Source organism: Rhyacophila brunnea, unplaced genomic scaffold (assembly GCF_057557595.1).
Source record: "Rhyacophila brunnea isolate RB1 unplaced genomic scaffold, BYU_Rbru_1.0 scaffold_10, whole genome shotgun sequence".
NCBI classification, from domain to species: domain Eukaryota; kingdom Metazoa; phylum Arthropoda; class Insecta; order Trichoptera; family Rhyacophilidae; genus Rhyacophila; species Rhyacophila brunnea.
The window spans coordinates 32,788,665-32,815,838 of NW_028232752.1; the positions used below are offsets into that span (position 1 = coordinate 32,788,665).

General features: G+C 36.4%; 1 protein-coding gene across 1 annotated transcript in view; it reads right to left on the bottom strand.

Moving 5' to 3' along the window:
• Dora (zinc finger SWIM domain-containing dorado) overlaps positions 1-25,768 on the bottom strand; it is a 46,098-nt gene extending 20,330 nt beyond the window's left edge. The window contains exons 1-12 of the mRNA XM_085953431.1: positions 25,430-25,768; positions 18,648-18,905; positions 18,024-18,190; positions 16,969-17,279; positions 15,817-16,012; positions 10,375-10,656; positions 9,479-9,727; positions 7,660-7,821; positions 6,080-6,898; positions 5,661-5,972; positions 4,817-5,023; positions 3,900-4,010 (exon numbers count right to left, since the gene is read on the bottom strand). Of these exons, the coding sequence (XP_085809557.1) occupies positions 3,900-4,010; positions 4,817-5,023; positions 5,661-5,972; positions 6,080-6,898; positions 7,660-7,821; positions 9,479-9,727; positions 10,375-10,656; positions 15,817-16,012; positions 16,969-17,279; positions 18,024-18,164 (2,790 nt within the window). The 5' untranslated portion in view covers positions 18,165-18,190; positions 18,648-18,905; positions 25,430-25,768. The remainder of the gene's footprint in view (positions 1-3,899; positions 4,011-4,816; positions 5,024-5,660; positions 5,973-6,079; positions 6,899-7,659; positions 7,822-9,478; positions 9,728-10,374; positions 10,657-15,816; positions 16,013-16,968; positions 17,280-18,023; positions 18,191-18,647; positions 18,906-25,429) is intronic.
• Between the last annotated feature and the right edge of the window lie 1,406 nt (positions 25,769-27,174).

The window sequence follows — 27,174 nt, forward strand, 5'->3', positions numbered from 1 at the left end:
GAATTAACTCGCCAAAGCATGTATGTCCCATCAGGCCACGGACGAATTAATTCGCGGGTTCTTGTAAATGTCATATATCTTCTGAATAAACATTCTGTGTACATTTTCTAAACAATATTTATCATTTTAGTGTAAAAATACGTTGTGTTGGTAAGTTTTCACAAATATTTACCATTCCGTTCATATTTCATATTTTTTAAAGGATTTATTTTATTCCGAAAATAGCTAGCCTACAAGTCCACCTAGTAAAAATTGGCTGGCAGTGATAAGGTTAACAGTTCTTTTAGGGAGTGCGTCCTAAAAAAATTATTACACAAAAGGGCACGCAGAATACAATCAAATTTACGCATTGGCACAACAAACATTTCAGTACAATTTGAAACTTTAGGTTAGGTTTAGGTCGTTTAGGACAATAAACTGAACTTTGTGTACCATCATCATGTTAATATGTGTTAAAAATTGTATTGGTCTTAGTTAAGTGCATCTTTAAGAAGTAATGGCAGTGAATGAAATAGGAGTGGGATTAGAGTGGTTAGACTCTTGATAGATTGTTCGAAAAATCGGGATCGCAAATTATGTAAGTAAGATATTATTGTGTCATATTATTTGATTTCGTGTGGTCACCTGAGTGACTATTATTTCCTGTGTAGATAGCTCTATTTGAAGACGGAACGTTAAAAATACTCTCTTCTATACTTTAGGGCAGCAATATCCAAAGGCGCAGAGCGTTGCAAAAGGAGGCGCGAAAAGTTTAACACAATTAATGTAGCCACAGGCTTGCAGTTTGCAAATGCATGGTTTATAAAACGGCCGTTAGTTAACTACATAAAAAAAAACAATCCTATAAAAGGTTGCCGTCTGATGGAGACTAATTTTATAATAGTACAGTGCTATTTCAGGGCTATCAAATAGTTAAAATATGTGGTTGCGCGTTGCAATTTGATGTGTTACTTATATGATGATTGATATACTTAAATGATAACTCCCGTTTATAATTTAGGAAACACTTCTTTAGAGCAACACACTGCCCTTAACCTCAGCGATAGGTAGGTGGGCCCGCCAAAGATCCTGGCAATGTCAATTGTCAATTTGTCAATGAATGATGATGAATTTGGATTGACTACTATTGAAAAGGAAAAATTGGTAGAATTATCATGGGATAATTCATTGAAACAAAAACCCTATTTTAATTTTGGTTAAATCGAAGTGAAGAATAATACAATACTTTGTCAAGAAAAGCAATGCGAGTTGTAAGTAAAGTACTGCTAACATTCGTAACATCATATTTATGCGAAACGGGATTTTCTGCATTAGCTGCAATGAAATCCAAATATCGATCCCGTTTAGTAGAAAAAGAGCAGTTTGTACTAATAAACAAGCACATTCATCGCATGAAAAACAAATTAATTTTAATTAACACTTTTACGGTCCGGGAACGCCACATTGGCGTCCTTAGCGAGCCGAACGTTACGGTCCGGTGACGCCGATGTGGCGTTTTAACTTACGCATATCTTTACTGTGAAAAATAAATATTAAATTTAATATTTGGTTGCAAGATCTATCGACAGATGGTTGAATGACATGTGCAAGAAGTAAAATCACGATGGAAAAAAAATATTTCGGTGTTTTTACAGAGATGGCGGACGTAATACCATTCAGTATTTTTTTGTACCTATACCATTTTTTTAATTAGTTACAAGCCCGTTTCTATAATAGGCGGGTGAATCACGAGACATAAACAAAAAAAAGGTAATAAACACTCAATGTTATATTCCAGTGTCGTCACTTCAACTTCGAAATTTAATTGTCGACCCTTTTCAGTGGCAGTCAACCATTTATGAACCTGCATTCTTTTTTAAAAAAAAATGAACGCGATTTTTAGCTATGAAATTGCGTGCTATTTGATATTTTGTCTTTAATGGTTTACTACCCATGAAACGTCCACCATGCTTCATCGTCCATGATAGAAATTTTAACTTGAAAATGAGAACAGTTATAAATGTGAACTTGTATCGCGTTATTTTCGTTCGCTTTTTTCGGGAGGTTATTGCTTGTGTAACTGCATAAATAATAGCTATTATTATTTATATTTGTTGCACTAATTTCATTGAAAAAATAATTAATCTAAGTATATTTTAGCTAGGATATATATTTTTTATTAGTTTTATCTCCAAAAAAACTTTTTAAAATGGAGGACCAATCGTTTTTAGAGGAAAACTATGCGGATTGTATGTCAGATATTCCCAGTGACTGTGAAGATATCGGAGATTTTAGTGATATTGAAACAGACTCATTTGCTCCTTTGAGAACACGCCCACGTACAACATATTTCGCGAGTTATTCTGAGGATTCAGAAACTGAGGCCGACAATGATGGAACGATGATGATCCGCCGAGAGAGAACAAGCCATTTGAAGGATTATCAAGAGTAACATTTGACACTCATAATTTAAGTCCTAAAGCTAAATCTAAAAAATGTGTGGACATAACCATGTCTTGAAAAAGTGGTTCGGTTTGGTGATAATAATGGGCATTGTCAGAAAAGCGACTCATTCTTATTGGCCGACAAATCCACTTATTCCACGTAAGCGGTTTTTCAAATATTGCGTTATTTACATTTCACTAATAATGAAAAATGAAATTTCACGATTTTTTGTTGAACATAAAGTTTGGATCGAGGATATACAGACATCTGAATCAATTGATGTTGCGGAAACGCATGCACCTTCTACATCTTCTGATACAGATTCAACCCATAAAACCAGTTCACCTACTTCATTACAAAGACTCTCTGGCAGTGTAAAACAACATCAAATATTTCCGGGGATTTCCGCAACTAATAAACGTTTAAGAAGAAAGTGTAAAGTGTGTTCCTCACATAAACTTCGAAAAGAACCTATTTACATGTCCAAAGAGTGTAAAGTACCTCTACATCTACATATTGGTAATTGCTTTTTTTCGTATCATTTAAAAAAGTGTATTAGTTGTTAGTTCATTTACATTCATAGTTTTATAAACTATTTCAAATAATTTCAGTTTTAGTGTTTAATTTGTTTTAAATCTACTCGTACACTATATTATTATGTGCCAATAATTATTTCATGCCTAGCCAGTTATCTAAAGGTATCCATAAGATTGAGTGTTGATTCAAATATTTTTGTGGAATATGGATGTTTGTTTTACAATTTATTGCACTTAGATTTTGTTATATGATTTTTTTACGCACGCCTCTGCACTGTTATTGGATTGTCTCGATTCCTACAAAAATTAGTAAATTAAGTTTCAAAGACCTTCATTGCATTACCGAAACGTGTCACTAAGTACGATTAATGTCACACGTTTGCATGTATCGCGTATATTTTCACCGAGATATTAGAATTCTCCGTCGTGTCATATAATATCAATGAGTTTGATGCATGTATCTAATTTTATTTTGCGACTGGAATATTGTGAAGTTATAGTTTATTTTCTTTTATGATAGTTTTATAATCATTGCTTGTAGACTTTTGACAAATTATTATTTCGTAATTTACTGTATGATTTCGTTTTTTTATATCATTGTAATCTGTATTGTGAGTCAATGTTTGTTTATTTTATAACTAGTACCCATTTTGAATCTTTTTAAATCTTTACTTTGTTGACATGGATGTGAAACAGACGTTTTGTGACAATGAACTTTTGCATTAAGACAGCGGTTGCCGAATTGGTCATCTGCAGAAACTCAAAATAAATACCAATACTTCGATATGCTGCTGATAGTGAATACCTTTCCACGGCCACATGCTGTCAGCTGCTAAATACATGACTATTGCAAAATATTATAAATGTCTCAACCCTGGCCAAACGAGCATTCATTAAATAATTTTTTTTTTCTGTTGGTACATTGGTACAGTTACTTACTTCCGGTGGATAGGTTGGAGGGGGAACAGCTGTTCTAGCCGGGGCGTTTCCACAATAATAGACACTCATTATGGGGGATTTGACTAGTCTATGAATGTCACGGTCCAACAGCTGTAACAACCATAATATCATTTTAAGAAATTTCTCACATTGATAACACAAATTCCTTATTTACATTCGGAGAAACCCTAAATTTACATTTTTGAAGGGACTGACAAAAAATCATCATTGAAATTTTTTAAAAAATAAATTCAATTTTTATTAAAAATCATAAAAACTGGTTTGGAGTATATTATCTCAACGCATTCTTTCATTCCTGTTCAAGAATATTTCTTTTCTTTATAATTGACAATCGTTTTATTTGTTTATTAGAGACATTATTTTAATGGGTAAATAAAAAAACTATACAAAACAACAAACTTAAACATTCATATTGTGTATGATTTAACCTTGGTCTCTACTGTGCGAAAACATCTTCTTGGCTACGCTTCTAGACGCTGTTGTTTACAAAATGGGAGGAGCTTGTTAGTTTATAATGGAAGTGTGGTTAAAAATAGGCGGAGCTTGTTAGTTCACAGTTTTAACACGTAACCAAGAAGATGTTTTCGCACATTAGCACTATCACACTTATGTCTATAAATAGAACACTTAGCTGGAATACATTTCAATGATGTTTACATTGAATTGAGTTTGTTCTAATAAATTGGATTTTTAATTTTAATTGAAATTTGAATATTTCAGGAGTAAATTATGGAAAATAAAAATGTAAAACCAAGAATTAAATGTACCAAAATAAAAAGGAGCTGCAGAAACAAATAGCGGGGAATCTTGAATTCTGGGCACGTAAAATTGAGGTTCCACTGTATGTTATACAGACGATGACTTAATTTATTTGCAGAAGAGAAGACATTCCTCACCTTATTCATTATGCAGGCGAGCTTCTGTGGCTCATTCTTGTAGTGCGTGAGAAGGGTGAGAGCGAGATCGCCTCTCTGTCTTCGTGCGCCCTCACAAAGCAGGGGATGTTCAGCCTCGGAAACGTTTGCCTTCAGGCCTAAGGTTGTAACAGCCGCTTCGAACCCCAGTATTTCATCTGTTGGCCGTCTTCCATTCATCATAAACAGCTGGAAAAAAGATTGAATGGAGAATTAACGGCTGGGCTCTGTACAAGGAGGCGTACTGCAATTGGATTGCCACCTTCAATAAAAGACTTTATTGAGTGAAAGGCTAATACTCCTAGTTAAAAGTATATTAAGATAACTTCCACTTTCTGATTTAACTTTATATCCATCCCATTTTTAACCTATTCATATAACTTTTCATGACACAACTCCATTTTTGTGTTCAAATTATATTTGTTACAATATTATGTCAAAAATATTATTAAAACCAAAATGTTAATACACCATCAAAAAATATTTTTTTTTGACCATGTCCGATCCTATTAAGATCATATGGGCCTCCAGAGTGGAGGTTTGTATTAACAGATTTTGTTTTTACGAGAAATGGATGTTAGCCACTTGCTCAACCTATTAGGTCCATACTCTGACTGACACATAAATTGAAAAACAATATATTGTGTACTTGTCAGACCCAGGATTCGAACCTGGGACCCACGACACTATAGGCCAACGCTAAAGCCAAGCGGCCATCGTGGAGTCGTTGAAAAAAATTGTGTTAAGAAAAATAAAATTATCTACATTTTGATATAATATTCTACCATATAAAAAATACAATTGCCAAAACATAATGTGCACTCACAGCTTTTCTTTCCTTTCCAAGGACGCAGGGCACGACTAGTGCGTCAAAGACAAAAGTGGCCAACATGATGGGCAAGAGAGCGGGCCCGCGAGACCTCAGCTGTCCGTCTCGCAACTGCTCGGCTCTGAACCTTGTCAAGGCGAACTCTTCCGCTCCCAGAGATATCCTCCTCAGCAGGGCCATCAGCTCAGACTCCTGGTTTGCCAGTTTCACCTCTAAGGGCTTTGTGCTGGCTGGAGGGCGAGCCATTTCCAGCCCAAATAAGCCAACACGAAAGGCTAGAGATGAGTGATCCGTCGTCTCCGCCAAAACCTGAAATAATAATATAAATTACAATTCCCCTGACATTGAAACTGACACTGAAATTCAATAGAAAGATTAGGAAAAGAAGTGTAAGACTTAGACGAAATAATACTCACCGTGCAGAGGAAGGCACACCTGGCCAAAGTGGCGGTGGCGAGTACGCTAAGACGGTGCGAAGTGGGGTTGAGGTGCGGATGTCGCCTGCCCTTTCGCCTCATCTGGTTGGAGGCCAGATCCCTTGCCCCGCTGGCGTTTCCGCCGCAGGCCAACTCAGGAGGCTTCTGCAGCAACTCTCGCGCCAACCTCACACCCAGCCGTCGCGCCTCTCCACTGTGTCCATGAGCATACAGACCCTCAGCGCGGGCGAATAGAATCTCCCAGGCGTCGGACGGGTGCTTGAGGTTTGCTTCCGGCTTGGGCGTGTCGTTCTCGCAATTATTGCCCTCCCATGTGAAGAAGTTCTTATCTTTGGCCGGGCCGGGCGAGTCATCGGCCGGTTTTCGCTCAAAGTAATAGAGGTTTCCCTCGTCCCCAGACTGCTGTGACTCTGAACTGGAGACGCTCTCATCTTTGGAGGGTCTCCGGGATGCATCTTGAGATTGCGCGGGGGCATCGTGATCAATGGTTGGTCGAGAAGCGACCCCCTCAGCGAGATCACCCTTCACAGGGATAAATGGTCGACTGCGGCTTGATTCTCCACTTGCATTCCCAGAACTGAAGTTTCCTCGGAGGTGCAGCCCGGCGGAGCTGGAATTAGAGTCACTTCCTCCACCCTCTTGGGAGTCAGTATCTCCGCTCCTTCCTGACGATCCCTGAGGGATGACGATGGAATCGTTGAGAATGTCGTCATCGTTTTCACAGAAACCTTCACTCGAAACGCTGGACCGGTTTCCATCTCCACAGTTCTGATCGCCTCTCATCCGCGAACTCATTGCCTGCAAATCACATCACATTTTAATCTTAAGAGCATACTTCAGTAAAACGGCAAATATTTTCAACAATAGGTGGGACGTAATTTTGGCCGCGTTGCCAGTCAGAGAGCGATAGACGACCTGTTAGCATGTCAATTTGTTTTGTGATGGCGTTGGAGGAATTAATTCTTAAATTGTGTAAAGATGGCTAAAAAATGTTACGTATTTACTCGAAAAACAAAACATTACAATGAATATATTATTATTATTACTTAAATAACAATAAACATAACATTAAATGAAAACAAATTATGTTTTGTTCGTCACGCGTCGTTTGCACAATCTGCACGTCACGTAGTCACAATCGTTAAGACCGTGCCTCAGCTGAAGTATAACTTTAAAGTAAAAGCAGAATAAACTACAACATTTACCACTCTATTATTACCGTTATTTTAATATGCCAAGTAAGACTATAATAGCTGGTAATTAAGCGTCTGCTGTACCATTATCCTAAGACACTATTTTTATGGCAAAGAGCAATCAAGTAGGCTTATGATACATCAGTATTACATTATTACACAACAGTGTAGATACAAATCAATTAAGATTGGGAGACTACACTGATTAGATCACGTGTACCCAACTAACCGGCAAAAAGAGTAATATCAAGCAATTCAATAGGATGGACAAGAAAAGGCATTGTAAAAATTCGAATGAACTACTGCCATATAGATGGGGTATCGAACTAGAAAACAGTGCCACAAAGTATATAAAATTATTCATACCTCAGGGAAGCGCGCAGGCCTCAACCTGTGAGCTGCGTAATCAGGAAGGGGTGGCTGGTGCGCGACGTGACGTCCTCTGTGCGTGTGGTGAGCACTTTTTGCAGCTGACATTCGGTACGCCATGCCTAATTCATTGTTGAGAACTGGTTTCGAACAGTTCACCTGGAAAATATAATAATAAAATATATTGCATTGGGAGTTATTTATTAATCTTTTCAAACTATCAATTTATCACCATTCTTCCTTCACCGAATGGAATCTTCACTACCATTGTTTTTATCTCCACTATATCGTTGGAAGTACAAAGCAACATACTTTTGACAAACTGAGTCAACAGCCAAGAAATACATCATACATATTGTCATCAACGGCGGCTCCTCTAATATCATCCAAGTGCATTTTTGAAGACATCACTCAACTTATCATTGTTATTCATATGTGTATCACTCACTTCGCGAAGTAGAACATGTAGCAGTATTATGAACAATACTCGGTTCATGGGCACAAAGCGATTGCGATCCAAATGGATTTTCAGTTTGCACAGGATTACAATGAGGTCATTGTATACTTCTTAAACGGTAGTCCAATGTTCCCGTGGTAGCGATTTGTGTAGCATTTTTTACACACTTTATGATCGGCGCACGAAATTAGGACTCTAGAAACAAAAACGCCAGTTTCTGTTTTATAACAATGTTGACGAGTTAATTTTTAACAATTCCACATTTAAGATTTAATGAATCGCCAAACTTTTACGAACATATAAACTGCCGCATTTATTTCTAAACCACTCAAATACATTCAATATAAAAAAAACACATCAGCGGTTATTTATTTGCCTGACGCATTCATTCTTCGGAGCGTTAAGCCATAAACCGTGACATTTATTTTTCTTTATTGATATTAAATCATTCTACTGAAATGAAATCAACTGTTTAAAAACTTTTGAATGAAATAGAATAAATAAACAAAGACATATTTAATTTACCTTCTGAGAAGTTCGTAGTTTCGGTCTTTCTACACTAAGATATTATCTTAGCTTATTGACACGGCAGCCTTCGGTGATTAAGGTAATCATGGAGAGACGCTTTACGTGGCTAGGACAAGTGTTCCTGATGCCGCCAAAGAGTGTGACACTGCGTACCCTTATGGCACAGCTTCAAGGGTTCCGTTGCCATGGCCGGCCCTCTCTCACCCTGCAGCAGTGCTACAAAAGTGACCTACGTGCTGCAGGTCTGACATGGCGGGAGGCGCAAGAGTTGGCGTTGAGCCGAGGGAAGTGGCGTGAACTTGTGCTTGCCCTATGCTCCAATGCTGGGTATAGAAGGTAAACCATTGCGCACTACCAGAAAATGCTATTCTGAAGACCACCGGCCACCACTGATTGTCATCAATGCGTCATTTGCCATTCATCATAATATTATGATTAGCCACAACATATACTACAATGGGGCCATCCATATACTAAAACCGTATGTTTGAACTGTGTGCCATATTAAATTCAAGATTTATGTTCATGGAAATATATTTTTACTAAGTATATTAGTTTGTATGTATACGGTATATAAACAAATATGGTCTTACACTTATATTTTTTCATTATCAAAATCATAAGTTTGGTGTGGCATATGGTGCAAGACCACATACGGTTTCTGTCTATGGATGGCTTCAACGTCTTCAGAGTAATTAGCTTGGTAGTCGTCAATCATTAGGCTTACTAATCATTTTTTTTGTAATGTTAGCTTCATGTATTTAGGCTGCGTCTATAAAGATAAGGTTAGTGTTGAAACAATTCTAACAAGAATAATAAATCACAACAAACCTGGTTAATATTGACATCTTTGTTGTTATCGCCATGTCGAAAGCAGGTAAAGGGACAGTGAAACGCAGGACTGGCATCTGTGCTATAAGTGACTCCCGGGATGGGGTAATCGTCCCAGTCCATGAAACAGGCCTCCATGGCGGGTCGGAAGCCGGGGAAGACGTCCGTGTCACTGGACACGTTGGCCGGTTGCCGTGGCTGGCCTGCACCCCCCAGCACGTTCATATGGGATGCACGGGACTTTGCAACCTAAAATAATTTTGATGATTTTATTTTGAAGCGATGACCTGACATACATTTTTTCTCCAAAATCAGCTAATATTATAGCCTCCAAAAATGTGAAGGTTTTTCTAACTTAATAGGAAGGGTTGATTGTTTGCCAGAGAAAATCTGATAAGATAACATCACAATCACCCATGCCTTCGATTGCAAAGAACCGCATATTGTTATGATTTGAATCAGTGTCTTCTGCATATCCAATAATCCTGAAGACATCCTATCATTCCGGATGACGACTAAGTTTGACATGCATAACCATTTTATCTTCTTATGAATCCCCCACAGAATCAAGGATAATTTCAGACCAGTTGAATGGGTCCATGCTCTGAATCACACATACACATCTGAATTTTAGTCAGATGCAGGATTCTAACCCACGACTCACTACTTCAGAGATAGATGCTCTACCACAACTCCACTGTGGGTGTTTTTTTTATATAAACCCAATTAAATTCAGTGACGGAACAATTTTCTGGTTCTGGTTTATAATTGTCTAGTAAAATTGATCTGACCGAAATATACTCATAAGCTAGATATAAACATACCTACAATATTTTAAATCTTTTTGATTGCGAAACCCATTTGAGAAAAGCTCATGAAAAATATACAATTAGTACCTTTTCCAAAATCTTGAAATGCCAGTTAGAGAATTGCGCGTGAAAAACATCTCTCTCCTTGGGTGCCAGTCCCGGGTTGAGAGCGGCCAGTCGCCACAGGGCCACCAGTTCATCACAGAGAGACGAGCAGGCGTGCTGCGAGGTGTGGGAGTTTCCCCCTGCCCCGCCGCTGCCTCCGCCGCCTCCTCTGCCACCGCCCCCGCCCCCTCCCCCGCTGCAGTTGTTTCCGGACCCTCCCCATGCTACCAGTGCCGCTTTCGTGTTGTACCACCACACCAACACCTGTAATACAATAATGGTTGGTTGTTAATTTGTACAAAAACTATTTATTACAATAAATCTACTAATTGAAGGGTCTAGTTACAAAAACCGATAAAACCATATTTTGTCAAAATCGAGAAAAAAATACGTTCATATTGTTCGCGTAATTTTACACCATGTGTGAAAATTTTATGTTCCAAAACACGATATAAACCTACAAAAAAAAAATATTTAAATTCTTAATTTGGTACAAAAAGCGATATAATTATACATCGGAATATTTGAAGTCTGGTTGATTCTGCGCGCATTTAAGTCGACCAATCAGCGAGCGGTAAATATTAAAAATGGCGTCAGAACTAAATCTCAAGTTGTATGCTCAAGGTGACAGTTATTCGTTGTATTCATTTCGTTTTATAACTATAAATAATGAGTGACTTACTCCAAAATATAAAAAAGATCACTAATGGAGTGTCTAGAAAGCGAAGACAAAACAAAGATTCGTGAAAAAAAGAATAGGAACGCCGTGTAAAGTAAGTAAAGTTTGTACTACATGCCATGTACAGTGTAACCGCTAAATATATATTTTTTAATTTTCAATTAGTATTTTTTGTGTAATATTTTTGTCTATACGGAGTGTTATGTTAGTAAATGTTTGTTTTTAATTTTTTATATGAAATATTAGATTTAAATCGATTATAGTTTATGCATTTTCTGACGTAAAGCGTATTCTATGAAAATAAGCATATCAAAACAATTTGTTAAAATGAAATTCCAGTGGATTCCAAATGCGGCTGTTGTTTATTATATTGTTTATATTCACTTTTTGAAATTTAGGTACAAGTCGGTTATGGGGATGCCAGGCGGGAACCGCTCTAATTGTCTTAGATGATTTTGGAAAAATTCATGAATTTCAAGAATGAAAATCTAACCTAACCTAACTTAACCTAACCTAAACTAACCCAACCTAACAAATAACCTCGTATATCGGCTATTTTCAAAATTTGTTTGCCACTGGTTTCCCCATAACCGACTTGTACCAAAATTTATGTTTAAAATTAAACTCTTCCCATACATATACTAAATAAATTATTTTCTATTTTTTAGGTACACCCCCACCATTTTGCCTGATCTCCCACCGTGCCGACATAATGCTAAGGGCTTTAAATGTGTTACCTTAACTATGGACGACTTGTTGGCGTTTCATTCTGCATTTTCCATGAAAACCGAAAAGCTATAGGAAGACAATTTTATTTTGAAATATTCACGAGTAAATATATGCAAAAAGCATCATACCAGAAATCCTGATAGCAATATTCGAAGAAACGTATCGTACCAAAACGTGATTCCCAGTATGAAGTAAAAGTATGCAAATCAGCCTTTATACACGTACTTGGGATTAAAAAGGATCGGGTTTCAAGGGTCAAGAAAAAATCGTTCAGAGACGAATGGATCTTTGGCAACTGAAAGACGTGGAGGAGACCACCGGTCTTTCCATTCAAATGAAAAAACAGCCAGCGTTCATAAGTTCATTGAATCGTTCAAAGCTTCATAACCACATTATTGTCGCTCAAAAACTAGCCAAAGGGTTCTACTTAAGTGCTGAACTAAATATTAAAAAAATGTGGCAAATGTACAATAGTCAGACAGATATTAATACTAAAGTTAAGGAGTGTTTTTTCTGCGATGAGTTCAACTCACATTATAATATTGGTTTTGGCAGCCCGAGGGTGGATGTTTGCTCTCGGTGCACCGGATTAACCGAAAAAATTAAAACTGCCACGAATTCATAATGTCGCATTAATTTGATCACGGAGCATCGCAACCACATATTAAAATCAAAGGCATTTTATAATATGCTAAAAGAAACCGATGACGGTATATTGATGATTTCATTTAATTGTCAAAAAAACATGGCATTGCCTAAGCTGCCCGATCAAGCTGCATACTTCAGCCGTCAGTATAATTTATATAATTTTACAGTTGTGATCTGTAGCTCAAAGTCCAGGCTAACGCGAGATAATGTGCACACATTTTATTAGTATGAGTCGGAATCCCAAAAAGGATCAAATGAGATAGCTATTGCACTGCTTTTTTTACTCGGTAAATTAACACCGAATAGATTTACAGGAGTGCATACGATACGGATGTTCGCCGACGGATGTGGCGGGCAAAATAAAAATAGCACATTGATTGTGCATGAAATGGCTCATGAGCTTTGCTCCAACGGACATTAAAACACTGATTATTATATTTCCAATAGTCGGCCATTCGTTTCTGCCTCCTGATCGTGTCTTTGCCAAAATTGAAAAAGAATTGCGCAAAAAAGACACAATTGTTACAGCCAGTGAATATATTGAGGTGCTACAACGTCATGGAACAGTTTAGCACCTTAGCGCGGAAGCAAGCGGTAGCTGAAATTATCAAACCCCCGGGGAAGTGGCATTTTCGCTTCAATCCCACAAAAAGATTCTTTCTCTGCCGTCAACAAAGTAATGTTGCAGTCCAAAGGGAAGAAAATTACAGGTCCGAATTAAATTCAAAAAAATACATAACCAAGCCAGGTAAAACTTTAAATTTTGAACCCGATCTCGTCCGTGCCGGTGTTTGTGTCAAAAAAGAAAAGGTTAAAGACGTTGCTAACTTACTCAAGGATGATTGGAGAAATCTTGATGTATTAAAATTTTATCTGGACATCGAAATGTCAAGTGCAAGTGGGCAAACATTATTAGAAAACTTTGACAATGATCGTGAAATGTGAGCCAATGGAAGAAACTGAAGGGTGTAATTTTTTTAAAATTTTAATTGATATTTCCCCATTGACTATTATATTATGATAAATGTATTTCCCTATGTAAACAATATTTTATAACGTCTGCTATTTTTAAATGTTTTCGGCTCGCCTTACCATATTATCTGTTGTGGCCTCTCCTATTATAGTGTAATGTTTCGCATCATTAGACTATAGTTATCTTGTTAACTCTAGTAGGAATTTTATTTCTTCCACTTTTTTCCTTTTACAATGTATATTTAATTTATATATTTACATTTTTGAATTATTGTTTTTTTATTTCGTCAACTTTCTATGTTTTTATTGTGTGTATTTGTTTTAATTTGTTGGCATTTATGTTGTTCGTATAAATATGTCAGCTATGTAAAATAAATGTTATTATAATCGTTATTTAATTTCATCATCTTTTGTGTTCTTTATTTCTTCCACTTTCTATGTTTTTAATGTGTGTATTTGTTTTAATTTGTTGGCATTTATGTATTTCATCTAAATGTGTCATTCTTTGTATATCATCTATGTAAAATAAATATTATTTTAATCGTTATTTAATTTTATTATCTATTAATAGCCTATAAATTTTGGTATTTCCTACCCTTCATATTCTGTAGATACCCATCCTTTCCTGGATTAAGAGTTCAGGGAAAACCCTAATCACGCTTAACTCCGAAAAAAATATTAACATACATTTCATCCAAAATAATATACAATAAAACGTTCTGTTCTACATTTACATGCTATTATTAAATTTTAGCTTTTGTTTATTCTCAGTTCCAATTTATAATATATGTAAATCTTTAAAAACATTTGTGTTATCATGCTGATATTTTTTAATTTAGAGAAAAAATAACATTAGTTTTAGTACAAAATGTTTCCTAACCATGCTGTAGGATGTCATTGGCGCCTGCCGAATGAGAGGTGAGTGCGCCAATCCAAAAAAATCGTTACAAAACGCGATATGAACAATCTTATTTTGTTAAGGTGACGCATCAGTGAAACGCCAAATAATTTTCAACTGTACGGGCGACGAAATTTTGGACTCGCTGCCATTCACTGAGAGAATATTGACCCGGGAACACGTCACTTTGCTGCGTGATGGCGACGGGTCAATTAATTCTAAAATCGTGTAAAGATGACTAAAAACGTTACCCATTTACTTTAAAAAGAAAACATGTCAATGAATATATTATTATTGTTACTAATAGAACAATAAACAAAACATAAAATGGACGTATGTTGGATTTATATGACAATTAATATTTCGTTTGACAGGCGTCATTTTCACCCGCCACCCGCAATCCGCGCATCGCCTAGCGACGATCTTTTTAGACCGTGCCTCAACTAATGCATGGCCTTAATATTTATTTGATTTTAGAGTTTATTGGTACTTACACATTGTCATTTTGTTCTAATTTAAACCTACAATATGATGGAATAAAGTATCCTAACTAAAAATAACGAATTTCACCTTAAAACATAAAAACATGTTTCCTGCAAATATTGAAAATGTTGTCATATCGCTTTTTGTAACTAGACGCTTCAATTGCACCCTTATAAGTCTTTGAGAAGAGTAAAATTTGAATCCTGGTTTCTTTACATTCATACAGTAGACACAGCCACATGTACAATTTAAAAATCTTATTTCTCATAACATAATTTCAATTTCAATTTATTTAACATATTGTGGACATTACAAATTATAAGTTTAAGACATTCACAACATGACATGAAACATTACTATAAAGAAAAAATAATAAAAATGATAAAAATTAAAATATAAAAAGAGAACATAATAATATAAACATACAAAAGCAGTGAAAATACAATAATTATACATCTATAATAGAAGTTCAAAGAAGTACATTGAGTTTGTAGGAGACCCTATTTTAGGAATTTATATAATAGCATCCACCTAAACTCACCCTCACGCAAGTGGAATCTATTGACACTCGAAGCAATTAGGTTGAACATGGTTATCGCCCTCCCAATTGGCATTACCAGTGGCAGGTTGGTTCTGCACCTTGGGAGAATAAACAACTGATGCTCTCTATTTCTAAGATAGTTATCAGGGACACACAGGTCAACACTGCCCAGAATGGCAGTATAAGTCGAAAAAAATACATAGCTAAATAAAGATCTCTTCTAAATTGCAGACTGCAGTATGTAAGCATACCTAATAGTGATATTCTAAGTATTGTTTTTATATCATACTTTTACTCTTTCTTTCAAATGTGATAGCATTTTTTATAGGGCCACGAGAAAATCTGTCCCTTGCTGATTTCTTCAAATTACCATCGAATTATTGTTATAAAACTGGTTGATTGGAAACAACTCTACTTCCAATAACTTCTTGAAGCATATCACAAATTGAATAAAATATAATATGACAAACTAACCTGTTCGCAAGCCATGCACTCGTCAGTGATGATCTCAAGCAGAGGCACGGCGTTGCGGTCTCCTCTCTTGAACATTTCCCTGACAATGGAGAGGAGATTCCACATGCCCTCCGGTTCTCTTCCTCGCAGTGGCCTCAAAAGGGATGACCACTCCGCTGCCGCCGGTGGAGCCGTCGTGCTCAAGTAATTCACATCACTGCAACGCATGATTCAATCATTACACAAATAATCAAAATTATGAGCCAATTAATCTATTTTATGTACCTTTTCATAAAAGTCAGAACATCATACTTGTACACTCACTTGATTTAAAAAAAAATTGAACTTAATTATGTATTTATTATTTTACAGTCCGACAAATCAGCACATCAATAAAATATATCCTTTGACTTCAAATGATGATGATTTCAAATTCAGGTTGCATTCTGAATTTATTGTATTTGCTCTACAGAAAAGATAGTAACGGTCACATGTGTGGTTAAATGCAGCTGTACTTCATGAACTGTTATACTCAAGTATCTGGATCTGATTCAGCCCTGGAATTCGGAGCTTTAATTTAGAGGCTGGCATTTGATCTAGTAAACCTTTAGAGAAAGTATGATTGATTCTATATGGAATTTCTATTTAAACTAGACATTCGAACCCAGCGACAGAGATAGGCGACAATTCCACAAAGAGACGTATATCACACTCGAACGAAAGTGTTGTCTATCATCTGTCGCCAGATTCAATGGCTAGTTTCATGTAACTTAACAACCATTACCATTTTTTCAATTATTCTATAAACATAATAGAGCACAATCGATTCATCAGTCCCCTGCGGATACGTCTCTAGACACACTACATTCTGACACGTCCATTATGCCATGGAGGTTATGCACAAGCTAGACACTGTGCAGATAGTTTAACCTTGAAATAATCATCATGTATCGTATGTTTGTCATAATGAGTTATAAGCGGATCGACGTGAAAGGGGGAGGTCGCCCACAGGATCGTCCAACTGACTGAAGGGCACAATAGGCCTCAGCTATCCTGAAAGCGGAATGTGGGGATTGCTACAGAGACTAAACTGAGTCTCTGATTCTGATTCTCAACAGGGAAAAACACAAAAATGAAACATTGTTCGGGTGGAGGTGAGGGCGGGGGTGGTACCTGAAAACAATAGGAGCAGGCACGCAGAACTTAATGAGGATCTTGTTAATGTTGTCGTGCAGTGTTTTCTCGTCGAGGTACCACCAGGTCTGATCGTTGGCGGAGGCACCGGCAGTGGGGTCGGGTGCACCGCACACCGTATTGATAGCGGTGGGCTGCGCCGACAGCAGTTCGTCCAGCAGCCTCTGCGCTGTGGGCAGGATCTGCTGCGGTAGCTCCGAGATGAGGTACTGTGCAAACTTTTGCAGCTGGTCACGCTGCAATCGCTGCAGTGACTCCGATACCGGCGCGCGCAGTGTCACCAGCTTCGGCTGCAATCGCATGATTCAAAAACAGGTTTGATTATTGATAACCAAATGCCCGTAGGTAGAGTAAATTGTGGTGGAATGCAATCAATACTTTAAAAAACCATATCTAGAAAAGTTTGTGATAATTTTTATGAGCCATTTGAGACCACAATTTGTAATGAAATATTTAAAAAAATCAGAGAAAACCGTTTGGTTTTAATTCAATTCAATTTTTATTTACCTATTTAACAGTGTTCAACCAAATTCGCTTAAGATATTGATATACTCCACTCACGTGAGGTGAGTTTAGGAGAACATAAATACCTAAAATGAATCGAATTTGCTCACTCGGTGAACTTGGTTGTGATTACCTATATAAAAATAAAAATAAAAATTCTACCACTATATTTTTTATGATCATGTTGTAGATGTCTTAAATTTATAATTTGTAATATTCGCTATGTATAGATAAATAATATTAATACTATCGATCAACGGTACTTGATGGAATTTGAATTTAAATCCATTAGAAATATAGATAAATAATTTAAATTTGAATTGCAGCAAGATAAGTATTTTTTTGTGTCGTCAAGTGGACAATATTGACGCCTACATAGTTTCTATATGGCTACGTATCGTACATGGAGTGACACAACCACTCTATTGTTTGGCTTTCCTTTGAAGGGGTAGTAGACTTTGCTATGCCGACTGCAATCACTCAATTATAATGATATTCGCTTCTTGATTCACAGCATGAAGGTGACATACCAGATGAATGCGGTGCAGACAGACGGCGACGACGTGCGAACACCAGTATGCGGTGGAGAGACAAGTGCAGTTGCAAGAGGAGATGCGGCGACGGTCGAATGTCACTGCCACGTTCAACACCTCGCGGGGCTCCGGCATCATCACGACACTCGCTGACAAGTGGAAGCCTGTATACAATTGATTATAAAAATTACATCATACATTTCATGTAGTATAAAAAAACAACATTCCCTAAATATACAGGTAGCAAAAAAGTATGTACGCAGCTGAATAAAATTTAGGTTAGCATGCTGATCATGGACCTGATGGATTGAGTGAATAATTCCATACAACCTTTGTTATAATTACAAGCCATTTAACTGGCTTGTTTCCTGGTAACTTTTACAACCCCTAGGGATGCAACAGCAAGTATTTGAAAAGAAAAGTGGTTTTTACAAAATCATAATTGAACTATTAAATTACAAGAAAGATGCACAAAGAAGCAACCCTCATCTATATAACAATGATACGTTGACGATGGGTGGTATTTTCAAAGAATATTTTTCCTTTGTAAAAACATATTTTGTAAAAAAGTGTTATTTTCATATTTGGATTGGAGTGGCACTCAAATCACGTAGAGCTCACCTATCTGCAGAGCATCTTTGACGGCGCAGTTCCTGAAGAGGTTCTCCCCTCGCTGGAACTCGTCCGCGGAGCCGTTGGCCAGGCAAGAATAGAGGCGGATGTCCTCCTCGCTGTCCGCAAAGCTCCAGAAGGCGATGCGCAGCTGCAGCTGCTCCGGGACAGGCGGACTCACCTGCTCCACCAGCTCAAAGGGGATGTAAGATGCCACGCAGCGTGCGCACAACTCCGACAGCGACCGCACGCCCCCTCCTCCCTTCTCTGCGCAAAACCAAAGACAACGCCTCATTTTAATATGTCTCCTACTGAACACATCACTCATGTTCAAGATACTGGAACAGTTATACAACAGGAAAACAATGTTTAGTTAATATAAATTAGAATTTAGACATGACATTTCACACATAAATGTTCTACGCAATTTTTGCTCTGTGAGCACAGTCATATTCAATATGAAGAGGGTGCATTTTATATGTGCATACATCACTCATTAAACACACAAGCAATTCTACACATGTGGAAGTTACGATCATGACAGACTGTTGTGCTACCGAAAAACATTGCATTTGGGAATACAAACGATTTTGTTTAATTTGGCCACTAGTTAATTAGGGTAGGCACTTATTTGGGCCAAATCTCGAGGAAAGGAAACCGAACCAAGAAATAATAATATTGCTTAATTGGGACAACATTTGGCTTAATTTGGACAGTAAATTTATGTTACACATAATCTGAAGAAAGTTGTCACATAATGTTTACCATCACGTTTTGAATCTTTTATCATAATAGAAGTTAATCAATTTTGTTGTGGTATTAATTTAATAATTGATGAAGTTTAATTATAATCGTCAGCTTATGAGACAAATCAGAATTAATGGTAATTTTAGTTTCATATTCAATCAGCAGACCATTTCTTGTGATATCTATAGCAAAGGTTTCCAACCTTTTTGACAATTTGCGACCCCCTTTTACATTAGGCAAGTAACCTGTGTTACAACCCCCCTCGCACACCACATAAAAATAATCATTATAAATTTTACATGTGGATATCATCATTAAAATTTCAAATTAGCAAACATTGAATTTGGTTACACTGTACCAGTCTCTGTTACTGTCCAATATGTATTACACTTTTGATATCTGATATTTGATAGAAGACAAATTTTTATCCAGTCCACCGGTAACTGACTGTTTTTGTTGGTGAAGCCGAATTATCTGATTTCAGTCAATCAAATCAATCGAATGCTGACTTGCATGCATTTAACACTAAATAAATAAAATAAATGTAATTCATTTCAAACAACACGTCCATTTTTGACAGTCTGTTATTCAAACATAAAGACACCAATCAAAATGTATTTTAATGCTTAATTCTGTGTAATATCCAATATTTTGTCAATTTACTATTTAGTAATTAGCAACCCCCTGGAAAATACCTTCTGCCCCCCGGGGGTCACGTCTCAAGGGTTGGGAGCCCTTGTGCTTTGGATGCAGACATTACCGAAAATAATTTCATAATGTCCATTTATTAAAGAAGCTAAAAATATTTTAACCCTTTTTAAGAAGATCAATACATTTGAGAAAGAAATGACCCTCTCAGAAGGAATTCCAGAACATTCGTTGCCATGTTACTTTACAATCAAATCTTTAAAGAGAATAAAATATTAGAAATATTGGGAAGTTAATATGGTTCATTGTTTCGCCTCACTATAAAATCTCTAAATAATGCATTGAAATGCATAATATGAATCGTACATCAGCTGTTCTTAAGGCTATACTTCAGCTGAGGCATGGTCTAAAAAGATCGTGACTACGCGACGCGCAGATTGTGCAAACGATGTGTGACGAACAAACAAAATTTGTCATAAAAATTCAACATATTATGTTCATTTAATGTTATGTTTATTAGTAATAATAATAATATATTGATTGACATTTCGAGTAAATGCGTAACATTTAGTCATCTTTACACGATTTAAGAATATATTCCTCCGACGCCATCACAAAACAAATTGACATGCTCACAGTTCGACTATCGCTCTCCGATTGGCAACAAGTGCGAAGTTACATCCCACCTATTGTTGAAAATTATTTGCTGTTTCACTGAAGTATGCTCTTAAGAAAAGGGTTGCAACCCCAAATTGGGTCACCGCATGATGAGTGGGTCATGGAATATTTTCTACAATAGACAAAGTTTTTGAGATAATAAATGCATTCATACTTTTTGTATGCAAAGATGTGAAAGATGTGCTTTTAATATTTAATTATTATATTGACTCGATTCTGCCAAGATATTCTAGTATGAACATACCACATAAGCGTGAAGTTCGATTGTTTTGACAGGAAATATATCATAGTTAGAGCGACGTCGAGTGAGAGAAAACGATGCAATAGGCTTCCTGTAACAGCGGTCGGAAATAATAACGGTAACAATAATTAAATTTACCGTGTACCTAATTCGTGCGAAGTAGAAGAAATCGCAATCTGCATAATTTGAAGAATAAAGTGTTCCACTATTTAAGTATAACCTAATTAAAATTACATAATAATAGTCTCCATTATCGATGGAATTTGTATACACCTCTTATCTATAGTTCGATTCATACGTGAATGCTCCTGTGCATTTAAATAAATAAATAGTTAGCAAATCTGCAGTTTGCAGTAGATGTGGACTCAAATCCCTTCTCACTCCAATTCAAGGATTTTCCTAATCAGTATATAGGTATCTACAGCTATTCCAATAATTATTATATTCTATCAGTTTCTAGATAAGTAAGAATAGATAGGTTATGTGCAGACTCAATAAATGTCATAACAAATAAATAAGTATAATAAGTGCCTACATTCGTTAGTTATGTTATTATTACGGGACAAATTTGATGACATTTATGTAATGTTTCGTGTATTCAATGATAAAATATTGGTCATGTAATGATAGTGATATTCTTAAGGCAAGTGAAACGGCAAATAATTTTCAACTATAGGCACGACGAAATTTTGGACTCGCTGGCAGTCTTGAGAGCAAACGTCGAGGTGTCAATACGTCAATTTGTTTCGTGATGGCGACAGGGGTATTAATTCTTAAATTGTGTAAAGATAACTAAAAACGTTACCCATTTACTTTAAAAAGAAAACATGTCAATGAATATATTATTATTGTTACTAATAGAACAATAAACAACATTAAATGGACGCATCATAGATTTATATGACAAATTATATTTCGGTTGCACCCGCGACCCGCAATCCGCGCATCGTCTAGCTACGATCTTTTTAGACCATGCCTCAACTGAGGTATAGCCTTAAGCCTGGCTGAGATTATGCTAGAATTTAGGCAAGTAGCCAGTAATTTAATAACTAAACATCTATGAACAGACATATTTAGTAGAGAAAATCATTTAATAGTCATGTCAATCCATTTTGTTCTAATTTTTCGGTTGAGTCTATCGTCTATGGACGTCTTTTCAACAACACGTCAGTGTTGCCAACCGAACGATTCTGCGAAAAATGTATAATAGTGTATTACTTATACTATAATTTTGAAGGATTCAAAACGAAAAATTTTCTGTGTACTATAATTTTTACATATTTGAATTAAAATCAGCATTATAAAAAGATGTCAAAACTGCTTCCCGTGAAAAATTTTAAAACTATTTAACGTATTTGTGTTTGAAGTCAGATTATGAACCTAATAGGTTGAACAAGTGGCTAACATCCATTTCTCGTAAAAACAAAAATATGTTAATCTGCAAACCTCCAGTCTGTGGAGGCGTATTGATTCTATTAGGATCGGACATGGTCAAAAGAAGAAAGAAGAATATTCAGTCAAAGCACATTTGAGTGCATGGCGGCTCATTCTTGGATAACTACTCCTGGGACATTACCAGCAATAAAAATTATGCTTTAGACCCAAACGTACGGTCCCGTGATACGTCCGATTATAACTGACTGTGATGCGGAGCGGATGTGGTCTGATAGGGCCGGGCCATTAATATCAATGTAGAGCATGATACTACGAGGGTGGGTCAATAAGTCCTTAGAAAAGCCGACAGGTGGCGCGACTAGTACTGTAAGCGGTTTGTTTTCATGCAGCGGCACTACCGAATCAGTATGCTGCGAAGTTTCAATCAGATTGGTCGGGTTGTTGTTTTTTATTTTCGTACATTTAAAAAAAAATTTGCTTGTTTACAAAAATGGAGAAAATTGAGTTTAGAGCTGTTATTAAACATTTTAATATAAAAGGGTTAACAGCAAAGGAAATAAAAAATGAGTTGGATTTAGTTCACGGCATATCTGCTCCTTCACTTGCAACTATTTATAACTGGTTAAATGAATTTAAACATGGTCGTACATCAACAAAGGATGAACCACGCTCAGGACGTCCTGTAGAGGTGACTACACCAGAAATGATCAATAAAATCCACGATATGGTGTTAAGTGACCGAAGATTAAAGTTGAGTGAGATAATTGAGGTTACAGGGATCTCAAAAGGTAGCGTCATTTCTATTTTACATGACAAATTGGGCATGAAAAAAGTTTCTGCAAGATGGGTGCCGCGTTTGCTCACAGTCGACAATAAACGCAATAGGGTGGTGGCCTCTAAAGCCCTGTTGTCGCTCATGCAACGCAATCCGGATGAATTTTTTCGTCGCTTTGTGACTGTAGATGAAACATGGATACACCACTATACTCCCGAGACGAAAGAACAGTCAAAGCAGTGGATTGCGAAAGGCGAACCATGTCCAAAGAAGGCGAAAACCGTAAAATCAGCTGGTAAGGTTATGGCTACTGTATTTTGGGATGCACGTGGAATTATTTTCGTTGACTATTTGAAAAAAGGAAAAACAATAACAGGGGATTATTATGCATCTTTATTGGACCAGCTAAAAAACGAAATTGAAGAAAAACGGCCTCATTTAAACAGGAAAAAAATCCTCTTTCACCAGGACAATGCCCGTGTTCACACATGTTTACGATCAATGGCTAAAATTGAAGAATTTAAGTTCGAATTGGTCGACCACCCACCGTATTCGCCAGATTTAGCCCCCAGTGACTTTTTCCTTTTCCCAAACTTAAAAAAATGGCGATAAAAAATTGAGAAACGTCTAACCAAGTGTATTGAGCTCCAAGGAGATTATGTTGAGAAATAAAAAAAAAATACAAAAATAAAAACTGTTTTAATGCTTTTTTCTAAGGAATTATTGACCCACCCTCGTATTTTTAATTTTTTTGTTTTTCTATTGATGTCAAAAAATCAAATTGAACCAATCAATTTCACCATTTTATAGATCTATCTGTCTACTTTTACGTACTGTAGTGTAGATAGTTGACGAAGTGCATTCCACAGATTCAACCTAAAGCATGCGCAAAACTACTCTGTTAAAACCAGAATAAGTTGAAGTGAAGTGGAAGATGAAATGATCAAATTGATCAAATCGCACCGTGAGTGTAAAACCAAGGCATCTGCAAATTTTTCAATTTCGATATTAAATGCAAAACAACAGCAAAAGTCGTGAACTTGCTAATGTAAAAGTGAAGTAACTGAAAGAACATGCAATATAATGTAGATATAAACCAAATATTATGGTTTTCTTTTTAGAAACTGCCTGCCTTGGTTTTACACTCACGGTGCGAAATTTAAACATAGCAAAATCATACCTTTCCCCCCCCCCCCCCCCCTTAGAGTGTGACGTTATATATGGATATTAAAAATAATAGCCCTAAACTCGGGAGAGAATAATCATCATCCACGACATTTATACCCTGTGTGAACAAATAGGCCCTACTGATATAGGGGGTATCACTGGATTAGAACAATACTTATCCTCAATCTTTTTCAGAAACACTATATTTTTTAGATCTCCATACTAAATCACCTTAGAAAAAGATGGTGACATCCCAAGTTTTATGTTATGAGACAGTGCGTCCACATATTCAATATAAAGCATAGGTATTGTGCAAAACTTATCAGTGTTAAAATCAGAATTAAATAGTTGAAGTGAAGTGGAAGATGAAGTGATCAAATATAGACATAGCTATTGATCCATTTTCTTTTCTCTCGCTAATTTCTTCCTCTATTTCTTCTAATTTATTTATTTTTACTTTACGTTGTACACAAAATGAACATCTTGACTGCCAGTCACAAATGTACTGTGTTCAGACACTTTAGTGGTAAGTAAATAACTCGCCATTCAACTAAAATACTAGTAGGTATAATCTGAACCTGACTTTAGACACAGCTGATGATGAACTGTCAGTTATTAAGAAGATGAATCCGTATATTTTTAATTAAGTAATTACAAAGCATGTTAAAATTATATAAAGAAAGGAATTGTTCCAACAATATCATTATGATGATAAATTTTTGTTTTGCCTTAAAAAATAAACAAAGCAATATTATTGTCTTGTTTGACAAAATATTATGTAATTAATAACACCAAATCTCTTAAAATCAAGGACTGTGTGATCAAATGTAGGTACCGTGGACAAACGAAAAGCAACAAATAATGTGAAACCACAAGCCTGGCACCTGCTTATTCGAGTAGGTACCTACATAACGAACTACCTGAAGTACATTCACCCATTGAAACAAAAAACAAGAACAAAGGATTGTTTTATTATGAAAACTTTCTTAACGAAAATCGATGTTATCCGATATAAAACCAAATGAGACGCTGTTTTGTCATACTTTAAATCAAAAACGTCCAACTGATCACTATCGAAAGTATGAATGAAGTGTCGTGCAAAAATACAAATGTCACGATCAGACAAAGAAAGAAAGTTACCTTCCGAAGACTTCTTTGAATTTCCGACCCCGAACGATCCCGGAGGGGGCGGAGGTCTCTTCCAGCCCCTCCAATTGTTGGAGAGGCTCTCCGGCTCCGAGCTCCAGCTGCACAAAGAGTCCTCTTCGAATCGGTCCGAGTCGTCGAAACTGGAGGGATCGCCTTCGACCTCTTCCCAATCGTGCAGCGCATCTTCCACATTGGCCTGTGCGGCTCCTCTCCCGGCCCTGTCATTATTCCGTACAGCGCCCGCCACTTTCGGACAGTTTAAAAGGGATACAGGGTCACTATCGGTCACAGAATTTGCCCTATCGACTTTACCTCCGTGACACTCAATTGGGTTGAAGGAAACGCGAATTTAACTGCATCTTGCCTCTCAAATCTCATCCGGGTAACAGAACAAAAACGATCTTTCAACAGTTTCGCCAAGTTTCACTCAGTGCAAGAACTCGCCTCTCCTAGTCCTATCTGCTTTCGTGCCCGTGAATGTGAACTCCCCCACCGACGACGACGACAATAACAAATATGGCTGACGAACAGAACAGGGAACACAAAAGACTATTTCTTTCTCAGTTGTCAATTTGTCGGTATGGTAGAAATTTACTAAACATATGGCACATAAAAAGTAGCAACATTGTCACCCCATAAATTAATGTGGATACATGAATTTTATTATTTTTTTATGTCATCTTTTTTATATTGACCTAAAAATATAATACCTGTAACCAATTTATATTAAAATCGTGCTATGATTTTTTTACATTTCACCGTATCATTTAGGTAGGCTATCGAGAAAAAAGCTTGTCAAAATGAATTTAACAGTGAGTCTTCAAATTCTGGCTCCACGCAAAAAAAATAATTCCATCCCGTAGGTACCTACACTATTTCATAAAAATAACAATGATTGGATAGGTACCTTATTTCATCGTAATGATTTATTGGTAGGTACCAAAGTAGGTAGGTACCGTGTATTATTTTGTAAAAGAAATGAAGCCTATCCCTGAACGTACGGAAACAATAGAACCTACCTACCTATTGTTTTACTATATTATTGAACTAAATAGCTTCTTGTAAGCCTCACTTTACTTGGGCCAATCATCATGAATCTAGGCGCCTTTTGATACGAGTAGAAACACCGACATTGTGTCGAACTACGGCCAATATATTTACCGGTCATGGTCACACAACGAGCTTACACCCGGTCATAGACTAATATACTATAATATAGGGTGGTAAGGTAATTTGGCAGTATTTTGAGTAAATGTAAAAAATGAACACTTTAAAATAAAAAGTTTTATTCTTTTTAAGGAATGACATAAAGATTATAATGTCAAAAATGTATGAATATAAGAAAATATTGATAAAGTTATTTGTTTAAACGTTATATTAAACTTATTAATGTATCATCAATGGTAATTTTGGCCATAGGATATTTAATTTAGCAAACGGGGTTAGGTAATTTGGCACTATAATCAAGACGTATACAAATATTTAAAATATTATTTCGTTTATAACTACTATTCATCATTATCCGAATTCATTAATCCACTGCATTTATCACACATGAAAATATCTTCTTTTGTGGACTCGTCTTGACAGCATATATGATAAGGAACATAGCAAAACGAACACTGAATCCATGAAGTACTTAATACTTTTCTTTCTGACATCTGAGAGATACTGGGTATGAAAAAGCTCAACCATTCTTCAAATAGTTCAGCATTTATTAGAATTAGGCAAAAAAA